Source organism: Macaca nemestrina, chromosome 4 (assembly GCF_043159975.1).
Source record: "Macaca nemestrina isolate mMacNem1 chromosome 4, mMacNem.hap1, whole genome shotgun sequence".
Classification (NCBI taxonomy): domain Eukaryota; kingdom Metazoa; phylum Chordata; class Mammalia; order Primates; family Cercopithecidae; genus Macaca; species Macaca nemestrina.
In genome coordinates this window covers 7,335,836-7,357,983 of record NC_092128.1, presented here as the reverse complement: position 1 = coordinate 7,357,983, position 22,148 = coordinate 7,335,836, and the positions used below count along the sequence as shown (strand labels likewise).

General features: G+C 44.0%; 1 protein-coding gene and 1 long non-coding RNA gene across 4 annotated transcripts in view; one reads left to right on the top strand and one right to left on the bottom strand.

Annotated features, from left to right (window-relative positions):
- Positions 1 to 13,433, top strand: part of LOC105474926 (polypeptide N-acetylgalactosaminyltransferase like 5) — a 65,132-nt gene extending 51,699 nt beyond the window's left edge. For both annotated transcript variants that reach the window (XM_071094220.1, XM_071094221.1), the window contains 3 exons: positions 1,079 to 1,196; positions 7,826 to 7,975; positions 13,149 to 13,433. In XM_071094220.1, coding sequence (XP_070950321.1) covers positions 1,079 to 1,196; positions 7,826 to 7,975; positions 13,149 to 13,304 — 424 coding nt within the window. In that variant the 3' untranslated portion in view covers positions 13,305 to 13,433. The remainder of the gene's footprint in view (positions 1 to 1,078; positions 1,197 to 7,825; positions 7,976 to 13,148) is intronic.
- LOC105474927 (uncharacterized) lies at positions 13,218 to 22,133 on the bottom strand. 2 transcript variants are annotated; one of them, XR_983013.2, is made up of 3 exons: positions 21,845 to 22,133; positions 20,620 to 20,728; positions 13,218 to 14,402 (listed from the first exon to the last, which is right to left on the bottom strand). It is a non-coding gene; the product is annotated as an uncharacterized lncRNA (long non-coding RNA). The 2 variants fall into 2 exon arrangements; XR_011621847.1 differs by lacking the exons at positions 20,620 to 20,728; positions 21,845 to 22,133 and adding an exon at positions 16,202 to 20,079.
- Positions 22,134 to 22,148: the final 15 nt, after the last annotated feature.

The window sequence follows — 22,148 nt, the reverse complement described above, 5'->3', positions numbered from 1 at the left end:
CTCATATCCCTAAAACATAGGTGCTCAGTATATGCTTTTTTAGACAGATTCTCACTCTCTCGCCCAGGCTGGAGTGCAGTGGCATGATCTCAGCTCACTGCAGCCTCTGCCTCCCACGTTCAGGTGATTCTCATGCCTCAGCATCCCAGGTAGCTGGGATTTACAGGTGAAGGCAACCACATCTGGCTAATTTTTGTATTTTTAGTAGAGATGGAGTTTCCCCATGTTGGGCAGGCTGGTCTTAAACTCCTGACCTAAAGCAATCCTCCTACGTCGACCTCCCAAGTGTTGGGATTACACGTGTGAGCCACCGCACCCAGCTGTGACTATTTTCAAATGACTTAGTTTGGTATTATTTGGCCCTACTATTGGTGGACAAAACAAGATGCTTTTTAATATTATGGTTTGTCCAGAAGTAAATATTACAATTCACCTAATATCTTTAGAAAGGGAGAGCTCTGAACCCTGCTACCCAGTTCAATTGTCATCCTCATGGGAAACTCATATTCCAAATGTCATTTTCCTTCTCATTACGAAAACATTTAGAATATATCGCATACATATTTTGGTGAGAGCTAAGTAAAAGTTACTGCCTACTTTTGTTAGTTGTGGTTTTTGGTAATTTTATATACTTAAATGTATAATAAGATAATTTTAGTATTGTTTTCTCTTTTTTTTTTTTTTTTTGAGACAGAGTCTCGCTCTGTCATCCCAGGCTGGAGTGCAGTGGCACGATCTCAGCTCAGTGCAACCTCCGCCTCCCAGGTACAAGCATTTCTCCTGCCTCAGCCTCCCAAGTAGCTGGGACTACAGGCGCGTGCCACCTCACCTGGCTAATTCTTTGTATTTTTAGTAGAGATGGGGTTTCACCGTGTTAGCCAGGATGGTCTCGATCTCCTGAAATCGTAATCCACCCGCCTCGGCCTCCCAAAGTGCTGGGATTACAGGCATGAGCCTCCACACCTGGCCTGTTTTCTCATTTTAAACTATAAGTTATTACTAATTCAATATAATTTTGAGGAGAATACAGAATGACTTTCTCTGTGAAATTAATTTCATATTTATGTCCCCTTTCTAGGTCACCTGCAATGTCTGGAGGAATTTTTGCTATACGTCGGCATTATTTTAATGAAATTGGACAGTATGACAAGGATATGGATTTCTGGGGAGGAGAAAATTTGGAACTTTCACTAAGGGTAATTCAGATTTTATTTTTAAAATAACTATAGAGAGTGAAACCTAACTTTGTCACATACAATGCTGTGGTAATTATGCTAAATTTTCCTACATGAACATCCCATACCATTCCAGTGGCACATGCAATAAACAATTTATGGGGCTTCTTGTAAAAATGGAAAACATTTAATATTAGATTATTGGCCTGGTGTGGTGGCTCATACCTGTAATCCCAGCACTTTGGGACGCTGAGGCAGATGGATTATTTGAAGCCAGAAGTTCAAGACCAGCCTCGGAAACATAGCAAGACCCTCATCTCTCCTTTTTTTTTTTTTTTTTAAAGGAGATGGGGTCTCGCTATGTTGCCCAGGTTGGTCTTGAACTCCTGGGCTCAAGTAATCCTCCCATCCTGGCCTCCCAAAGCACTGGGATTATAGGTGTGAGCTACTGTGCCTAGCCTCTACTTCTTAAAATAAATATATTTAATTTAAAAATATTAGGTTCTTATACCATATGTTTTGTTATTTCTGATGTATGGTATATCACATTAATATAATATTTTAAATCTATTATTTTTACTGTCTCAGTAGTTGTTTTTTCCAATTTTTTCTGTTTTGGATTTTATTTTCTCTCTCTTTTCCTTCCTTCTTTTGGCCAGTTATTTGTTCACTTTTAAGGTTCCCAAGCAGACTTCTTTCATAATGCTTCAGATACTTGATTATGCATATAAAAATATCTAGAACAATATCGTTTCCTCCAAGCCTCTATTTGATGGTCCCTCTTAAGCTTGTTGGTTTTTTTTTTTTTTTTTTTTTGCTTTGTTTTTTTCATTCTCAAGTTCCCTTTGGACCAGGGCATTATTTCATAACGCACATGCCTTTGGCACATTTTATTCTGTTTGGTTGGTTATTCCTTGTTTTATTATATTGCACTCTAAGAAAATGGCTCAAGGAGTTTCCCTCCTTTCATGATCTAATAACGTGATCAGTTTTGTGTATTATACAGGCAGAGGTGGAGAGTCAGTATATTCCTTCTTCTGGCCCTACATTCCCTATACATAGCAAATGACAACTATTATTTGAACATCAATTATTCCTACTCCAATATTTCAATGGCACCTTTCCTGATGGCCCGTCGTATCTTTTAAGTATACTTGGGTGTCTTTTTATAAAGAAATATGTAAATTAATAAGTAGCTGAAATAGTCTCTTGACACCGGCAGCTGTCACTAACCACGACAAGTAACCTTGTCTTTCCTGAGGAAGAACGATCTCCGCACCTGCATACACCTCTTCATTTCTCGTTTACTCCTCATTCCAGTAAATCGACATCCTAGAAGGCCCTCAGCTTTCTGTGACATCGTTCCAGGAACTGCCACCAGTTTCACGTTGATGTCCTTAATGGATGGCTTTTGATCTTCCATCTGTCTGAGGTCATTGCAGCATCTGACACTATAAACTGTCTTTTCCAGAAGTTTTCTTGGATGTTAGAACAGTATTCCTGGATTGCTTTCCACACTCAGTTGTTCTCAGTTTCCTTTGCAGGAATTTCTGCTGCTGCTCATCAGTTAGACACAGGTGTCCCCAAAGTTTCCATCCTTGTCAGACTTTGCTTCTTACACCATGTGCTCTTCAGGGCTCAGGGCCAGCATCCAGGTCCTCTGCACCTGTGAAGCCATGCTGGTTGTTAACATAACGCAGTCTTTCTGCATCTGGTGTGAAAAACCCTCTACTCAGAGCCAGCCAAATACCTTCCACTTGTAGCCCAACCATAGGTCCAGGCTCTCTGGACCTTCCCATGTTCCAGTAACTAAGGGAATAGCACTTGGCAGGGCACATCTACTCTGATTGCCGAGGGTCTGTGCTACACCCTTGTTAATATTTTTAGTAGGATACTTGCATCAATCCCCATGGCTGTAACTAATACCTGCATCATGATAATATCCAACTCTATAGTTTCGGTTTAGGACTATCTCTTGAGAGTAATATTTAAGCTCAATCTAGCCCTCATTTAAGGAGCACCTCCTTTGAGTCAAACTGTGCTGTATGCTGATCATTGAGAAGAAGACACAGTCTTCATTAATTCATCCATGCAACAGTATGTATTGAGTACTGATATGTATGAAGCACTGTGCTGGGTGCTAAAATACAGCGGCACACAATACAAAAGTGGCTTTTTTTTTTTTGAGTCTTGCTCTGTTGCCAGGCTGGAGTGCAGTAGTGTGATCTTGGCTCACTGCAATCTCCGCCGCCCAGGTTCAAGCGATTCCCTTGCCTCAGCCTCCCGAGTAGTTGGTACTACAGAAGCACACCACCACGCCTGGCTACTTGTTTGTCTTTTAGTAGAGATGGGGTTTCACTATGTTGGCCAGGATGGTCTTGATCTTCTGACCTCGTGGTCTGCCCACCTCAGCCTCCCAAAGTGCTGGGATTACAGGCGGGAGCCACCGGGTCCGGCCAAAAATGGCTTCTAATGTCATGAACCTTCTATCTATTGTGTAGGGTGAAATTATCAGATATTTAATTTTGTTTTTGGCCCAGGTGCAGTGGCTCACGCCTATAATCCCAACAATCTGGAAGGCCGAGGTAGACGGATCACCTGAGGTCAGGAGTCCGAGACCAGCCTGGCTAACATGGTGAAACCCTGTCTCTTCTAAAAATACAAAAACTAGCTGGGCATGATGGTGCATGTCTGTAATCCCAGCTACTCAGGAGGCTGAGGCACGAGAATCGCTTGAACCTGGGAGGTGGAGGTTGCAGTGAGCCAAGATCATGCCACTGCATTCCAACCTGGGAGATAGAGCGAGACTCCGACTCAAAAAGCAAAAAAATTATTTTTGATAAGTGCAATAGAGAAATACAGAGTATTATGGGACCCTCTAAAAGGAGAACCTAGCCTTCTCTTGGGGGATGTATGTGTCTTAGATGACTTCCCTAAAGAACTCACATTTAAGATACATGTAAAGGATAAAATGTATTTTAACAAGTTCTTATATCTGACATGCACTGCTCTAAAATCTTATAGATATTAACCCATTTAATCCTCCTAACAAACCTGTAAGGTAAGTACCACCATTATCTCCGACTTGTAGTGAAGAAACTGAACCACAGAGAGGTTGAGTAACTTGCCCAAATTCACGGAACTTGTAAGCACTCTGCTCCTAACCTGTCGTTTCCTGCCTCATGCTGTCTGCTCAGCTTCAGGTCTTGAGACCCCACCAGCTCAGTTCTACCCTCTTTCTAAGTCACTTCCATCTGAGGCTGGCAATGGATTGGAAGCCTCCAATGCTCTGAATTTTTTTTTAGTTGCCCTGAACTCGGTGCTACTCTTGCTCGTGGAAAGTGATGGTTCGTGGATGCCCACAAAGCTACAGGTTCACTTCTAGTCTCTGAATGGTTCTCCTAACTGAGCTTCAACATGGCATTTCAATTTTCCTGGCAAAGCAGAGGCTGGCCTCAAACAGTCCCAACAATCTGCAGTCTTGGTTCACCCGATCTCCCCCACACCTGCAGTCTATCCTGCCATCCCCAGATGCTGGCAAGCTGTGCTGCTCCAGGAACTGGGGCCTCGCCCTGCACTTGAAAGATTATCCCTAGAGAAACCCTTTTCTCTGCCTCTCCCCCATGCTGAACCTCTTAGATATCAATGCCAGTTTAGATTCCACCCAAGGTTGCTAACTCTCCTTGATGCTGTGGTGTGAAAACAAACCATGTGTTCTGTAGTAGAGAAATAGTCAAGCAAATTCGCAAACACCTGCATGAGGGAGAATTAGGAAAGGCACTCAACACTCTTCTCCCTCTCTGCCTGGAACACTCCAGTACCTCAGTGGGTTACCCTTGGCCCATCTGCTCAGAATTTCTATTCCCAAGAGTTTTAGGAATCAGACAGTTACTGTCACAGCAGTAGTCAGCTATTGCCACCATGTTAGGTAATAAACTACCTCAAAACTGAGTGGTTGGGAGCAATAAGCGTTTACTTTTTCTTTCATCTGTCCATGGTTGGCCAAAGTGGCTCTGCCTCAGAACAGAGGTTGTTGGGCTGGCTCTAGTCTCTGAATGGGATCCAGATCTGATTATCATTCTAGGAGTAGCAGCGACTCACAGCATATTCTTCTCACGCTGAATGGCAGGAATTCAAAAGTCAAGCCAAACCACACAGCACATTTACACCTCTGCACGCGTGACGTGTGCTCACGATCCATTGGCCAAATGTGTCGAACAGAGAAGCCCAAATTCAGTCGGTCAGGGAAACGCGCTGTGCCCCAAGGTGAGGGACGAGGAATGAGCTGTTTATTGAACAAGGTTTCAATCTATCACACCAAGTTTCTGGAATGACCAACTAAGTGGGCAGAGGTCTTATTTACTTGAGTAAATAAAACTGGTGTTAGCCAGTCAGGATGGCGATTATTAAAAAGTCAAAAAAATAACAGATGCTGGCGAGGCTGTGAAGAGAAGGGAATGTTTATATCCTGCTGTGGGAGTGTAAATTAGTTCAACCATTGTGGAAAACAGTTGGGAGATTTCTCAAAGAATTTAAAACAGAACTAGCATTTGACCCAGCAATCCCATTACTGGGTATATACCCAAAGGAATATACATTGTTCTACCATAAAGACACATGCATACATATGGTCACTGCAGCACTTTCCATAATAACGAAGACATGGAATCAACTTAGATGCCCATCAACAGTGGACTGGGGCCAGGCACGGTGACTCATGCCTCTAATTCCAGCACTTTGGGAGGCCAAGGTGGGCAGATCACTTGAGGTCAGGAGTTCAAGACCAGCCTGACCAACATGGTGAAACCCCGTCTCCACCAAAAATACAAAAATTAGCCAGGTGTGGCAGTGTGTGCCTGTAATCCCAGCTACTCAGGAGGCTTAGGCACAAGAATTGCTTGAACCTGGATGGTGGGGCATCCAGGCTGGATGACAGAGCAAGACTCAGTCTCAAAAAAACAAAAACAAAAACAAAAGTCAGTGGATTGGATAAAGAAAATGTGTTACGGATATACCATGGAATGTTACACAGCCATTGAAAAATAATAAAATCATGTCCTTTGCAGCAAAATGGATGGAGCTGGAGGTCATTATCCTAAGCCAATTAACACAGGAACAGAAAACCAAATACTGCATGTTCTCATTTATAAGTGACAGCTAAACATTGTACACGGACACAAAGCAGGGAACGACAGATACTGGGGCCTTCCTGAGGGTGGATTGTGGGATGAGGGTGAGGATAAAAAATTACCTAGTGAGTACAGTGCTCATTACCAGGGTGATGAAATAATCTGTGCTCTAAACCCGCAGACATGCATTTTACCCACGTAACACACATACACATGTACCCTTGAACTGAAAATGTAAGTTGGAAAGAAAAAAAAACAAAACTGGTGTTAGGAGGAAAATGCTCCTTCATGGATCAGCTAGCTTTTGCTGTATAACAAACCATTCCAAAACACAGTGCCTTAAAACAACAAGCAATAGTTATTTCTCATAATCCATTGTATCGCTAAAGTGGTTCTTCTAGGCTTAGCCAGAATGGCTGAGTTGTGCTGGTGTGAGAACTACTCATGGAGTGGTTAGAGTAATTAAACAAGAGTTATGGCAAGTGTACTGTAAGATGAGAAATCAGGTGCAAAAGATTTATATCATAAGCATGTTCTTTGGGGTATTATTTTTAATAATAAAAATCAGAAGCTACCAAAATGTCCAAACAACTTAAGACTTCGAAAATAATTTCATACACCATCAAATGAAAAAAAAGCAAGTTATCTTAATGTTGTTGTGTCTACATGAGTTTACCTATGTATCTGGGTTAATATTGACTTACTCAGAATGTTAGGACAAGAAGTGAATTATGTTTTCTTCTGTGTGCTTTCCTGTATTTGCCAAGTTTTCAATGGCTATATTTTACTTTTGTGTAGTAAAATTAATAGTGATTAAAAGTGAGCAACATAAGGAGTTTTAGGTATTAAAAAAGATGAATAATTGAATTCAGTCATGATTAGCATTTCTCTTGTTTCTTGCCTACATCCAGCAATTCCTGTAGGTAATTATGAGAGAGGCAGAACCCCTTTGTCTTCATTGCTGGCTCTCAGTCAGGCTTTCTAAATTTGAACCTTGCACTCTGCTGTGAAACTTCTGTGTCATTGGGCAAACTTGTTAACCAATGTGTTAGTTTCCTCATCTGTAAAATGGGAATAATCACAGAATCTGAATTATAAGGCTGTTGTAATAATTAGCCATTTTTATGGGTGGTGGTGGTGGTGGTTTTTTTTTTTGTTTTTGAGATGGAGTCTCGCTGTATTGCCCAGGCTGGAGTACAGTGGCACGATCTTGGCTCACGACCTCTGCCTCCCAGGTTCAAGTGATTCTCCTGCCTCAGCCTCCCAAGTAGCTGGGATTACAGGCACCTGCCACCACGCCCAGCTAATTTTTGTATTTTTAGTAGAGACGGGGTTTCACCATGTTGGCCAGGCTGGTCTTAAACTTAACTCCCTTCCTCAGGTGATCTGCCTGCCTCAGCCTCCCAAAGGGCTGGGATTACAGGCATGAGCCACCACACCTGGCCATTATATTTGTTTAAAAGCAGTTGCCTATTACCAGTAATAATGCATTCATATGTTTTTTATTCTTCTTATGCCTAGATCTGGATGTGTGGAGGCCAACTCTTTATAATCCCCTGCTCTCGAGTAGGACATATCAGTAAGAAACAGACGAGAAAAACTTCTGCAGTCATCAGTGCCACGATACATAACTACCTAAGACTGGTGCACGTTTGGCTGGATGAATATAAGGTGGGGAACACATCCTTGACTTGGAAAATGCATGTGAGGCTGGAGCAGGACTTGTTCTGAGGAAGCCTGCTGCTGCCTTTCCAGATCCAGCGTTTGTTCTGGAGGTCATTATCCTAAGCAAATGAACACAGGAACAGAAAACCAAATACTGCATGTTCTCATTTATAAGTGAGAGCTAAACATTGTACATGGACACAAAGCATGGAACAACAGATACTGGGGCCTTCTTGAGGGTGGACTGTGGGAGGAGGATGAGGGTAAAAAACTACCTATTGATAGTTATTGATAGTTGTTCTTTTCTCTGTTTTTCTTGAATACAGCACCCCTCTAACCCCTCATCAATCCATCCCCAACCCTATTCTCAGTTCATCCTAAGCTGCTACTCTTACACCTCATTATTTTTGTTTTAATTTCTGGGAAAACTCAAGTCTCTCAGAAGTAAATCAACCAACATGAGCAGTCATTTTATGGAGGTGCTGATCTATTCCCTCCGTTCCCACCTCCAGGGAATTGTCCCACACCTGAAGCAAACAGCTTCTCCTTGCCCTGTCCCCATGTGCAACTCTTTTTTTTTTTTTTTTTTGAGATGGGGTCTTGCTCTGTTGCCCAGGCTGGAGTGCAGTGGTGCCATCTCACCTCACTGCAACCTCCGCCTCCCGGGTTCAAGTGATCCTCCTTCCTCAGCCTCCTGAGTGGCTGGGACTACAGGCACATACCACCATGCCTGGCTAATTTTTATATTTTTAGTAGAGATGGGATTTCACTATGTTGGCCAGGCTGGTCTCAGTCTCTTGACTTCATGACCCGCTCACCTTGGCCTCGCAGAGTGCTGGGATTTACAAGCCTGAACCACCGCACCTGGCCCATATACAACTCTTGAGATTATTTTTCTTCCCCGCTGATTTCCCAAGCGATGTGGATGCTGCTGGTCATGGGACTGTGTGAGAACTTCCACTACCACTTTTCGACCAGCAGCCAAAGATTTCCATATCAAAGCTATACCCTATTATCTGTGCATTTCCCCAGGAATTAAGTACCTTGCCAGGACTTACAAGGGTGCATGTCCATCCAGAAGCTATGTGTAAATAAATACAAAATCCCCAGCAAAATCTCATTTCAGACAAAGAAATGGAAATATGTAAGAATCTCTCTGACAGTGTATGTCCTGGTCTTCATCTTATGTTTCTCTAATTGAAAAAACACACTTTAATTATGAAGGTAATAATGCTCCATTTCTTTTGTAATTAGAGAAATGTGAATTAAAACTTCAAAGAGCTATTTCAACATCGCCGCTTAGATTGGCAGAATTTTAAAAGTCTGACAGGCCTGGCTGGACACAGTGGCTCATGTCTGTAATCCCAGCACTTGGGAGGCCGAGGCAGGCAGATCACCTGAGGTTGGGAGTTCAAGACCAGCCTGGCCAATATGGAGAAACTCCATCTCTACTAAAAATACAAAATTAGCCGGGTGTCGTGGCACACTCCCATAGTCCCATCTACTCAGGAGGCTGAGGCAGGAGAATCTCTTGAACCTGGGAGGAGGAAGTTGCAGTGAGCCAAGATCGTACCATTGCACTCCAGCCTAGGCAACAAGAGCAAAACTCTGTCTCAAAAAAAACAAAAAAACAAAAAAACAAAAAAAAAAACCTTATAGGCCCAAGTGTCAGTGAGCAATAGGATCTCTCAGCTTTTGCTTTATGGGAGTGTTGACTTTTACAAAATTGCATCTGAAAACAGCATGGCAGCATCTACTAAAGTAAAAGATCTGAATACCTTGTGATTCATCAGTTCTGCTCATGCATATGCTACAGAAGTGAGTGCTTTTGTGCACCAGGATGCATGAACAAGAAAACTTCTACACAGCATTATTTCTTTTAGCCAAAACTTAATACAATACAAATACTCATCAAGAGTAGAGTGGACTGGCCGGGCGCGGTGGCTCAAGCCTGTAATCCCAGCACTTTGGGAGGCCGAGACGGGCGGATCACGAGGTCAGGAGATCGAGACCATCCTGGCTAACCCGGTGAAACTCCGTCTCTACTAAAAACTACAAAAAACTAGCCGGGCGAGGTGGCGGGCGCCTGTAGTCCCAGCTACTCGGGAGGCTGAGGCAGGACAATGGCGTGAACCCGGGAGGCGGAGCTTGCAGTGAGCTGAGATCCGGCCACTGCACTCCAGCCTGGGCGACAGAGCGAGACTCCGTCTCAAAAAAAAAAAAAAAAGAGTAGAGTGGACAAATGTGATATATTTAGTTGCTATAATCCTACACAGCAATGAAAATTAACTGGGCAGGGTGCGGTGGTTCACGCTTGTAATCTCAGCACTTTGGGAGGCCGAGGCGGGTGGATCACCTGAGGCCAGGAGTTCGAGACCAGCCTGGCCAACAAGGTGAAACCCCATCTCTACTAAAAAGACAAAAAAAAAATTATCCGGGCATGGTGGTGAGCATCTGTAATTGCAGCTATTCGGGAGGCTGAAGCTGGAGAATTGCTCGAACCCAGGAGGTAGAGGTTGCAGTGAGCTGAGATCACAACACTGCACTCCAGCCTGGGTGACAAGGGTAAAGCTCCATCTCAAAGGAAAAAAAAAAGAAAGAAAATTAACCAACTATAGTGTATAGTCATGTCTCACTTAACGACGGGAATATATTATGAGAAATCATCATGAGGTGATTTCATTGTTGTGGGACTGTACCTACACAAACTGGGATGGAGATGGTATAGCCCATTACACACCTTGGCTCTATGGTATGGCCCATTGCTCCCAGGCTACAAACCTGTATGGCATGTGACTCTACTGAACACTGTAGGCAGTTGTAACCCAGTGGTAAGTATTTGCGTATCCAAACATATCTAAACAAACGGCACAGTAAAAATATGGTATTATAATCTTATGGGACTACCATTATGAACGCAGTCAGGTGTTGACTGAAACATCATCACATAGTGCGTGACTGTACCACAAGAGCATAGGTAAATTTCAGAGATGTGATGGTGAATGAAAGCAGCCAAACACAACAGAACTTATACTGTATTATTTCCTTCCTGTAAAGTTCAAATGGGTAAAATTAAACCATATTAATTTGTGTATGAATAATCAGATATCAAAGCTAGAATGAAAAGAAATGAATTTGTAATCAAGATAGCATTTAAAACAAAGGAAAAGGGTTATGATCAGGAAAGAAAAGGCAGGGGGATTTCAAGTTGTCCTTCAAAATTAGAACATATAAACACATCTTATTCTTTTAAATAGTTCCTTTAACTGGATCTACCAAAATTGATCCCATTAATAAATAGTACCAGTTGATAAGCATTCTGATTTCCCCGGCTTTTTGCTATTTTCTTCACAATCCTCAAACGAGAATTCTTTTGTTTTTTCTTTCTTTTGAAACAGAGTCTTGCTCTGTCACCCAGGCTGGAGTGCAGTGGCACAATCTCGGCTCACTGCAACTTCCGCCTCCCAGGTTCAGTGATTCTCCTGCTCAGCCTCCCGAATAGCTGGGACTACAGGTGCGTGCCACCATGCCCAGCTAATTTTTTATATTTTTAATAGAGATGGGGTTTCACCATATTGACCAGGCTGGTCTTGAACTCCTGACCTCATGATCTGCCTGCCTTGGTCTTCCAAAGTGCTGGGATTGCAGGCATAAGCCATTACGCCTGGCCTTGAAATGAGAATTATTGACATACTTTTTTGTGTATATTTTTGCAAATACATCTTTGGAATAAATTAAAGACATGAACTTGCTGGGGCAAGAGTTAGTGTATTTTAAATCCTGATGGGATAACATCCAAATGATCTTCACTGTGTGTCTCGTCATCTGTGCTGCCATCAAATGTATATGAAAGTGGCTGTCTCCTCATATTGGTTATAATCGAACTGTTTGTTTTAATCAGGTAGGTTAAAAACATCTCATTGTTTAAAATTGTATTTCATTACAACAAATCTTGAGCTTATTTTCATGTTTGTTGATTTTTTTTTTCTGTGAACGCTGGTCATGGATCTAGATGGTTGAATTGAATATAGCTATTTCTGCATGGTTTACTGAATTTCACAAAGCATATAGTGCCAAAAAGTTAACTTAAAGGCATATGATGTTAAGTATAAAAACCAATGGATTGCATAATACAGCACAATGGGAAATTTAGTGACTGATTGGGACAAGAGAGGGCTTTGGACAGGAAGATGTGCCTAAGGTCATCCATGCTGTCTTGTCTCCAAAATGATGGCACCCTCCCCCATCTGCAGGCTCGTCCCCTGCACCAATCCACCCTGGGGACCTAGGGGTGGCAGAATGTGATGGTAAAGACCTACGGTGGTCATGGATCCCCAGGGAGAATCCAACATGGCATGCCCATAATACATTAATTTGGATGAGCAAACTCCTTCTGTCATTCAACACTATCACTATTCCCAGGTCTGCCAGGCCTGGGAAAACACAGATGAAAAGATAAGGGTTCTGTTCGCAAAGGGCTTCAGTCTACTTAGAATACCTTTTTTCAACAGGGGGCCAGCAGAGTCCATTAGACATTCATTCTTGGGGCTTCCTCAAGTCAGAGCACACAAAAAACTAACCAAGTGTGATAATAATGACCATCTCAGACATGACGGTTAGTATGTGCCAGCCATGCTCGCCCAGGGGCTTTGCATGTCCCTATTAGACTGTTCAACCCTCACAACCACTTTGCAAGGGGAGGACTTGCCTAAGGTCACGCAGATCCTGAATGTCAGAGCCAGACTTTGAACCCAGGTTGTACTCCTGCAGGATCTATTCTCCCTTTACTACATCATCCCGCATTTCTGAAAAGACAAACATACGATCAGGACCAGGGAGTAAGGGGGTTTGTCCTTGGGTATTGTTGAAAAAACAGGAGAAAGGGGATACCACAATAGGTGGCTGTGATTCTTTGGCTGAGAAGCAGGACCCAGTCTTCCTGGATCCCGCTATGCCACTTAGGGTGTCGTGGCACGTGCTGTGAACATGTGCATGGTGGGTAAATCCGAGGTCCCATAGTATGTCTCTGCCTTCATTCCTTGGACAGAAAAAAATTGGGATCTTGAGGGCTTTTTTAGTTCACATGATGAAAATACATGTGTCTATGTTAGATATAATCATTTGATCACTGAAGATTTGTTTGGCTGAACATAATGGCTGACTCTGTATTTTCATGTAGGAGCAGTTTTTTCTTCGAAAGCCTGGTCTGAAATATGTTACCTATGGAAACATTCACGAGCGTGTTCAGTTAAGGAAACGACTGGGTTGCAAGTCATTTCAGTGGTATTTGGATAATGTCTTCCCAGAGTTGGAGGCATCTGTGAACAGCTCATGAAAGGAAAACAAATCACTTTGATTAATAAAGAGTTAAAAGTCTCCTAATCATTCAACATAGTGGCACAAGAATGTAAGATTGGAACATCATGGAATTATGTGAAATGCAATTAAAAAAATATGACCAGAATGGTCTATGATGTGGGTGCCTTTATTTCCCCTTTAATGAAAATTCTTAATACTTTGTTACTCATCTGCTACTGAATTTCTGAGGTGACAAGACCTTGAACATTAGAAATGTCCTAAGTGGTCACACAGTTACGACTCTATCATACAGCTGACTGAGTTTAAGTAAAGCGCATTTGTTTACCACACCCACCTGGCCCTGGTGGACTGTAGGGACTGCTTTCCCTTTGCCAACCCGGCTTCTGCCCCAGACAATCTGTTGCGATTGCCTTCTTAGGGAGCCATGTTCTCATGACTTTGGCTGAGCTGCAGCAAGCTCCTTTCTTCCTGCCAGGGTAGATTCTGGTAATGACACCTTGCTCAGCTGCATACCTGAACGTCTGGTGTCCAGTCCACCTGCCTGGGTGTCTGGTCAGCTCTCCAGGCCAGCTTCCCCATGTGTCCCTGCCAGCCCTTCTGTCATCTGAAGATACTCCCTCTTCCAGGAGTCTCACTCTGTCACCAGGCTGGAGCATAGTGGTGTAATCTGGGCTCACTGCAACCTCTGCCTCCCGGGTTCAAGCAATTCTCCTGCCTCAGCCTCCCAAGTAGCTGGGATTACAGGTGCGTGCCACCACACCCAGCTAACTTTTGTATTTTAGTACAGACGGGGTTTCGCTATATTGGCCAGGATGGTCTTGATCTCTTGACCTCGTGATCCGGCTGCCTCGGCCTCCCAAAGTGCTGGGATTACAGGCATGAGCCACTGTGCCCAGCCGATTTTGCCTTTTTCATGTCTGTCCCCTCCTATGGCTCTGGCCTCCAGCTCTCCAGACACTTCTTGACTCTTGGTAAACGGTTTAGCTGGGATCAGGGAAGCAGCAGCTGGGTGCCTTGTCTGTCCTGTGTAAACACATTCCCAGATGTCCAAAGTACTTCTTTGGCATCTTTGGGGTTAGACAGATCACTGTTGGTTTCACGCTGATGATGGTGGCTAAGAGGTGAAAGACACTGAATTCAGAAAGACAGAGACAGCTAATGAGAGAAAAAAACACATTGAAAGGGGCCAAAAAAAAAAAAAAAAAAAAGTGGAAGAGAATAGTCTATGCTGGAAAGAAGGTAAGTTAGTTTTTACAGCAGAAAAACAATTTGAATCATCTATTGAGCTCATTCAATCAACAATGAGTGCTTGCTTGAAGCCAGGTATTCTTCTAGTTGCTGGTATACAGCAAGGAATGAAGTTTTTTGTTTTGTGTGTTTGTTTGTTTTTGGAGACGGCGTTTCACTCTTGTCGCCCGGGCCGGAGTGCAGTAGCCTGATCTCGGCTCACTGCAACCTCCACTTCCCAGGTTCAAGTGATTCTCATACCTCAGCCTCCTGAGTAGCTGGGATTACAGGCACCCACCACCACGCCCAACTAATTTTTGTATTTTTAGTAGAGATGTGGTTTTGAGAGGTGGCAACATGCTAGCAGCCCTCGCTCTCGGTGCCGCCTGGGCCTCAACGTCCACTCTGGTGGCGCTTGAGGAGCCCTTCAGCCCGCCACGGCACTGTGGGAGCCCCTCTCTGGGCTGGCCGAAGCCCGAGCTGGCTCCCTCTGCTTGCGGGGAGGTGTGGAGGCAGAAGCACAGCTAGGCGTTCGCGGGCCAGTGTGAGTTCCGGGTGGGTGTGGGCTCGGCGGGCCCCGCACTTGGAGCCGCTGACCGACACTGCTGGCCCCAGGCAGTGAGGGGCTTAGCACCCAGGCCAGCAGCTGCAGAGGGTATGCCCGGTCCCCCTGCAGTGCTGGCCCACTGGTGCTGTGCTCGAATTCTCGCTGGGCCTCAGCTGCCTCCCCACGGGGCAGGGCTTGGGACCTACAGTTGCCATGCCTGACCCTCCTCCTGCCACCTCTCCCAACCAGGGCTCCTGCCCGGCTGGATCCTCCCGGATGAGCACCGCCCCCTGCGCGGTGGCGTGGGTCCCATCAACCGGCCAAGGGCTGAGGAGTACGGGTGCAAGGCACGGGACTGGCAGGCAGCTCAGCCTGCCGCCCCAGTGCGGGATCCACTGGGTGAAGCCAGCTGGGCTCCTGAGTCTAGTGGGGACTTGGAGAACCTTCATGTCTAGCTAAGGCATTGTAAATACACCAATCAGCACCCTGTGTCTAGCTCAAGGTTTGTGAATACACCAATCAGTACTCTGTATGTAGCTAACCTAGTGGGGACTTGGATAACTTTTCTGTCTAGCACTCTGTGTCTAGCTAGAGGATTGTAAATGCACCAATCAACACGCTGTGTCTAGCTCAGGGATTGTAAACACACCAATCAGCACTGTCAAAATGGACCAATCAGCTCTCTGTAAAATAGACCAATCAGCTCTCTGTAAAATGGACCAATCATCAGGATGTGGGTGGGGTCAGATAAGGGAATAAAAGCAGGCTACCCAAGCTAGTCAACAGCAGCCTGCTCAGTCACCTTACACAGTGTGTAGAGACTTTGTTCTTTTGCTGTCTGCAATAACTCCTGCTGTTGCTCATTGTTTGAGTCCATGCCATCTTTATGAGCTGTAACACTCCTTGCGATGGTCTGCAGCTTCACTCCTGAGGTTAGCGACACCACGAACCCACTGGGAGGAATGAACAACTCCAGACGCCCCACCTTAAGAGCTCTAACATTCACTGCAAAGGTCTGAAGCTTCATTCCAAAAGCCAGTGAGACCACTAACCCACCACAAGGAAAAAACTGCAGATACATCTGAACACCTGAAGGAATGATACTCCAGACTGCCATCTTTATGAGCTGTAACACTCACCACGAGGGTCCACAGCTTCATTCTTGAAGTCAGCGAGACCAAGAACCCAGCAATTCCGGATACAGTTTCATCATGTTGGCCAGGGTAGTCTTGAACGGCTGACCTTCCAAAGTTTGGCATTACAGGTGTGAGCTACCGTGCCCAACTGCTGCAAATAACATCTTTATACCTATTTAGGAAAATACTATATAAAATCTATTGCTAGACAGACATGGGGTGATCTATTACAGCCCCTTGATTCATCCTTTAAAAGGTTGATTGGGCAGCACGAAACAGGTGCCATGCCGTGATTGTATTCTTGGCCCATATATTATACTTTTCCTGTTTGTAGAAAGTCATTTAAAAATTAATCATAATAAACCCATGCGTCTACTAAAATTATGATAAAATGCAAAACAGGCCAGGCGTGGTGGCTCACGTTTGCAATCCCAGCACTTTGGTAGGCTGAGGTGGGCGGATCACGAGGTCAGGAGTTCGAGATCAGCCTGGTGAATGTGGTGAAACCCGGTCTCTACTGAAAATACAAAAACATTAGCCGGGTGCGGTGGCGTGTGCCTGTAATCCTAGCTACTCGAGTCTAAGGCAAGAGAAGTGCTTGAACCCAGGAGGCAGAGGTTGCAGTGAGGTGAGATCACACCACTGCACTCCAGCCTGGGCGACAGAGTGAGACTCCGTCAGGGAAAAAAAAAAACAAAACAGAACACGGGCTCAGTGGCACATGCCTGTAATCCCAGCTACTCGGGAGGCTGAGGCACAAGAATCGCTTGAACATGGGAGGCGGAGGTTGCAGTGAGCCCAGACCAAGATTGCACCACTGCACTCCAGCCTGGGTGACAGACTCTGTCTCAAAGAACAAACAAAAAGCAACATAGAAATCCTGTAGCTGAAAAAATAAAAGAGAATTATAGTAGTATAAATATGGAGTTTTTTTTTTTTTTTTTTTGAGATGGAGTCTCGCTCTGTTGCCCAGGCTGGAGTGCAGTGGCCGGATCTCAACTCACTGCAAGCTCCGCCTCCCAGGTTTACGCCATTCTCCTGCCTCAGCCTCCCGAGCAGTTGGGACTACAGGCGCTCGCCACCTCGTCCAGCTAGTTTTTAATTTTTTAGTAGAGACGGGGTTTCACCGTGTTAGCCAGGATGGTCTCGATCTCCTGACCTCGTGATCCGCCCGTCTCGGCCTCCCAAAGTGCTTGGATTACAGGCTTGAGCCACCGCGCGCGGGGCCTGGAGTATCTTCTTAAAGCAACAACTTTTTTCTAGTGTTGAAGTTTGAGAATATATATGTGTAATATATATAATTATATGTAATATATAAATGATATATATGCAACATTAAAAAATATGTATATTTTTTCTGGTAAGCATAAAGAATGGATGCTGTAAATACCAACTTTCCCAAAAGCAAAAGATAAGAGTATTCTCTTTTCTTTTTCTTTTTCTTTTTTTCTTTTTTTTTTTGAGACGGAGTCTTGCTCTGGCACCCAGGCTGGAGTGCAGTGGCCGGATCTCAGCTCACTGCAAGCTCCGCCTCCCGGGTTCACGCCATTCTCCTGCCTCAGCCTCCCGAGTAGCTGGGACTACAGGCGCCCGCCACCTCGCCCGGCTAGTTTTTTGTGTTTTTTTAGTAGAGACGGGGTTTCACCATGTTAGCTAGGATGGTCTTGATATTGTGACCTCGTGATCCGCCTGTCTCAGCCTCCCAAAGTGCTGGGATTACAGGCTTGAGCCACCGCGCCCGGCCGAGAGTATTCTCTTTTCTTAAAAGCCATGAGCCTAATATTAAGTCTTAGCAGATAACACACATAAGTCCTAGAAATTGTTTAGCATGTCCCTTGGACAGTATCTTCTTAAATATTGCTTCAGTTGACCCTAAAAGAAAAATCAGAATTAATATCCAAATATTTGGCGTGATTAAAAGGAAATTGATACTGGCCTATAGGTGGCAATTTTTTGTTTTTGTATGGAAATTAAAAAATCTAATTTGTATTCTGAAGCTAGTTGGAAAGTATCTGGTAACCTGCTTAAGGTTTTTTACAAAACAGTTTTTAGTATGATGGAATGCTCAAACAAGTTTTTTTTTTTGGAGACAGAGACTTGCTCAGTCGCCCAGGGTGGAGTACAGTGGCCCAATCTTGGCTCACTGCAAGCTCCGCCTCCCTGGTTCACATCATTCTCCTGCCTCAGCCTCCCAAGTACCTGGGACTACAGGCGCCCACCACCATGCCCGGCTAATTTTTTGTATTTTTAGTAGAGACGGGGTTTCACCATGTTCGCCAGGATGGTCTGCGATCTCTTGATCTCGTGATCCGCCTGCCTCAGCCTCCCAAAGTGCTGGGATTACAGGCGTGAGCCACCGCGCCCGGCCATCAAACAAGTCCTAAATTAAGCCCAGGAGTTCTGTAACTGAGACATCCTTCTAGGAATTTATCCTAAGACACACCTGTATGAAATAATAACTAAGAAGAGCTGACATTTGCTGAGATTTTACTATGTTTCATACTCTGCTGTAAGTCGTCTGCATGGATCATCTCGTTTCATTCATACAACAACTTTATGAGTTCTGCTATCCTCATTTCATAGATAAGAAAATGATGGTTAGAATTTGCCCAGGTTAAGGTTGCCCTATTTGGCTAATAAAAACACAGGATGCCTGGTTAAAACGTGAATTTCAAATAGACAATAACATTTTACTGTACATATGGCTATATTTTGAATGTATCCTCCGTGATTCATGTTGAGACAACTGACAATGCAACAGTGCTACAGTTTGAATACCTTTTATCCCCACCAAAATTCATGTTGAGGCTTGGACCCCAAGATAACAGTGTTGAGACAGAGGAGGACCTTTAACAGGCTTTGGAGTCATGAGGGATCAGCCCCCATGAAAAGATTAATGTAGTCACTGAGAATTCCCAGTCTCTTGGGACTGGATTAGGTACCTTGAGAGCGGGTTGTTAATAAAGTAACATTGTAACATTGCCCCTTTAGCCAGTGCCCGCTTCCCCTTCGGTTCTCTGCCACATTATGATGTAGCACAAAGCCCTCACCAGCAGCTTACCAGATATGGCTGCTGGATCTTGTACTTCCCAGCCTCCGGGAGAGTGAGAAAACAAATTTGTTTTTAAACCACCTAGTCTCAGGTATTTTATTACAGCAGCACAGATGAAGACAAGCCTCTCACATATTGCATAGGATCACAAAACTATTGCATCACAAAATTATTCTTAATCTGAAATTCCAATTTCAGGCCACCCTGTATTTCATCTGGCAACTGTATCCAAGGACAAACAATAACACAGCCCTTATATGATCCTAATCAGCCTGGCCTCAAAGATTGTGTTTAACCAGAATGATACACTGAAAAGAGCATTTTAGTGTCATTCTGTATGATAGTGAAAAATTGGAGCTAACCCATAGTGAAAAATTGGAGCTAACCCAAATCCTCAATTATGAGAATAATGGTTAAGTAGTTATTGTACATTAATTACGTAGAATAGTATTTAAAGTAATAGATATAAACAGATGCATCTCATACTCATCAGATTGGCAAATATTTAAATATCTGATACTATCAAGGGTCAGGAGAAGATGCATTAATGGAAATTTACATGCCCTGATTATATCCTAGAGCATGATTTCAAATGTTAATTTGTGTATAAGTCACCTGGAAATCTTGGTAAAAATGCAGATTTTAATTAAGTAGGTGGAGCACAAGACTCACCATTTCTTTTTTTTTTTTTTTTTTTTAAAGGAAAGAAGTTTAATTTACTCCATGTTCTGCCAGCTTAACAGGAAGCATGTCTAGGGAGGCCTCAGGAAACTTACAAGCATGGCAGAAGGGTAAGCAGCCACCTTCTTCATGAGGCAGTAGGAAAGAAAATGAAAAGCTCAGGGGAAACTGCCATTTATAAAACCATCAGATCTTATGAGAACTAACTCACTATTACAAGAACAGCGTGGGGTAAACTGCCCCCATGATTCAATCACCTCCCACAAGGGCTCTCCCTCAACACCTGGGGATTACATTTCAAGATGAGATTTGGGTAGGGATACAAAGCCTAACTATATCGGTCTGCCCCTGGCCCCTCCCAAATCTCATGTTTCTTTCACATTTCAAAACCAATCATGCCTTCCCAACAGTCCCCCAAAGTCTTAATTTATTCTAACATTAACCCAAAAGTCCAAGTCCAATGTCTCATTTGAGATGAAGCAACTCCCTTCCATCTATGATCCTGTAAAATCTAAAACAAGTTAATTACTTCCAGGATACAATGGGGGTATGGGCACTGGATAAATGCTTCCATTCCAAGTGGGAAAAATTGACCAAAACAAAGGGGCTAGAGGCCACATGCAAGTCCTAAATCTAGTGGGGCAGTAATTAAATCTTAAAGCTCCAAAATAATCTCCTGAAGACTCACCATTTCTAACACACTCCCAGGTGACGCTGATGCTGCTTGTTGCTGGACCACCATTTGAGTAGTGAGGCCCTAAAGCTCTGGTCTTCAAACTCTTTTGCTTGAGAATATACTAAAATAATAATAAGGTTTAAATATAAGAACTTAGTATTCCCTTATACATGTTTAAGGTGATATTTAAAATTTTTCATTACTAGTTTAGGTAGTTGGAAGGATTCCTTTCTGGCAACATATTTGTGTAAATAAACTTGTTATACACTTTTAAATATACCTAGTAGACTTCGCCCTAGTTTGCCTGCCACTGCTGTGAATAGTTTCTGAGGGAGGTCCCAGCAGGACTGATTCCCAGTGAGGCTTATTTGATATCATACTATGTATATTTTACATGAGCTGCAACCATGGAAGGAAACTGGGCAAAGATACATGTGTGCTCTCTGCACTGCCCTTGCAAGAGAAACTCACACCTGAAATATCTGTCAATTTCCAGTCAAGACACAAACATGGTACAAGGGGTCAAAAGCATTCAACTTGGCACCCAGCAGCAGTTCTCTTTGGCTGAGGGGAGTGGCCACAGGACTCAGCTGGGGGCCATCAGCTGCCTACACACCCAACAACTGGAGAAATGAGTCCTCCGCCCTTAAGGGGAAACCTGGGTGGCACAACATGGCACCCCCTACACCCTGACAACCCCATGGGGTATTTGGCAGGGCCCGTTAATGCAGTGGAAGATGGGCTGGGGAATGTGGTTAGCTCAATTCAGCTCAAGGCGGCCACTACTTTGGTTCAGGTGATGCTCTTTAATTTATATGTGCTGTAGAATTTCCTCCATTGCTACACGTGTACCCCATCAGACTTTCATTGTGAAGCAATGAGTTATTTTAAAAAGTTTAAAAATACTCTTAACCAAGTGGGGCTTATTTCAGAAATGCAAATAAGATTAACATTAAGATATTCTTCAATATAACTTGGCATTATTGGCCACAGATGAATGCCTACTCCACTTTTCTTAAAAATTGCCAAATTCCCCTTTACGGGATTTGTATACATTGCACTCTTATCACCAATGTATGAGTGTTTTTTCACAACTTCTCTCTTTACATTTTAATCAACATTTTCTTCTATCACAAGTGACATTTAACGTCTTTTAGTATGTTTAAGGGCATTTGTCTTTTTTTTCACTTATGGGATCTCGCTGTATTGCCCAGGCTGGAGGGCAGTGGCCACTCACAGGCGCGATCCCACTACCGAGCAGCACAGGAGTTTTGCCCTGCTTGGTTCCCCCCTCCTTGGGGAACCTGGTGGTTCCTGCTCCCGGGAAGTCACCACACCGATGCGGAACTCGGTGTCGCCGCGTAATGGGCACAGCGCATACAGCGCAGAGCTCCCGGGCTCAAGCGCTGCTCCCGCCTCAGCCTCCGGAGTAGCCGAGGCCACAGGCAGCGCATTTGTCATTAATAGAGTCTTTCCAGACCGCGGGCAACAGACAACAGGGCCTAGGCCACGCGCGTGCGCGAACGCTCGGTACGACTCAG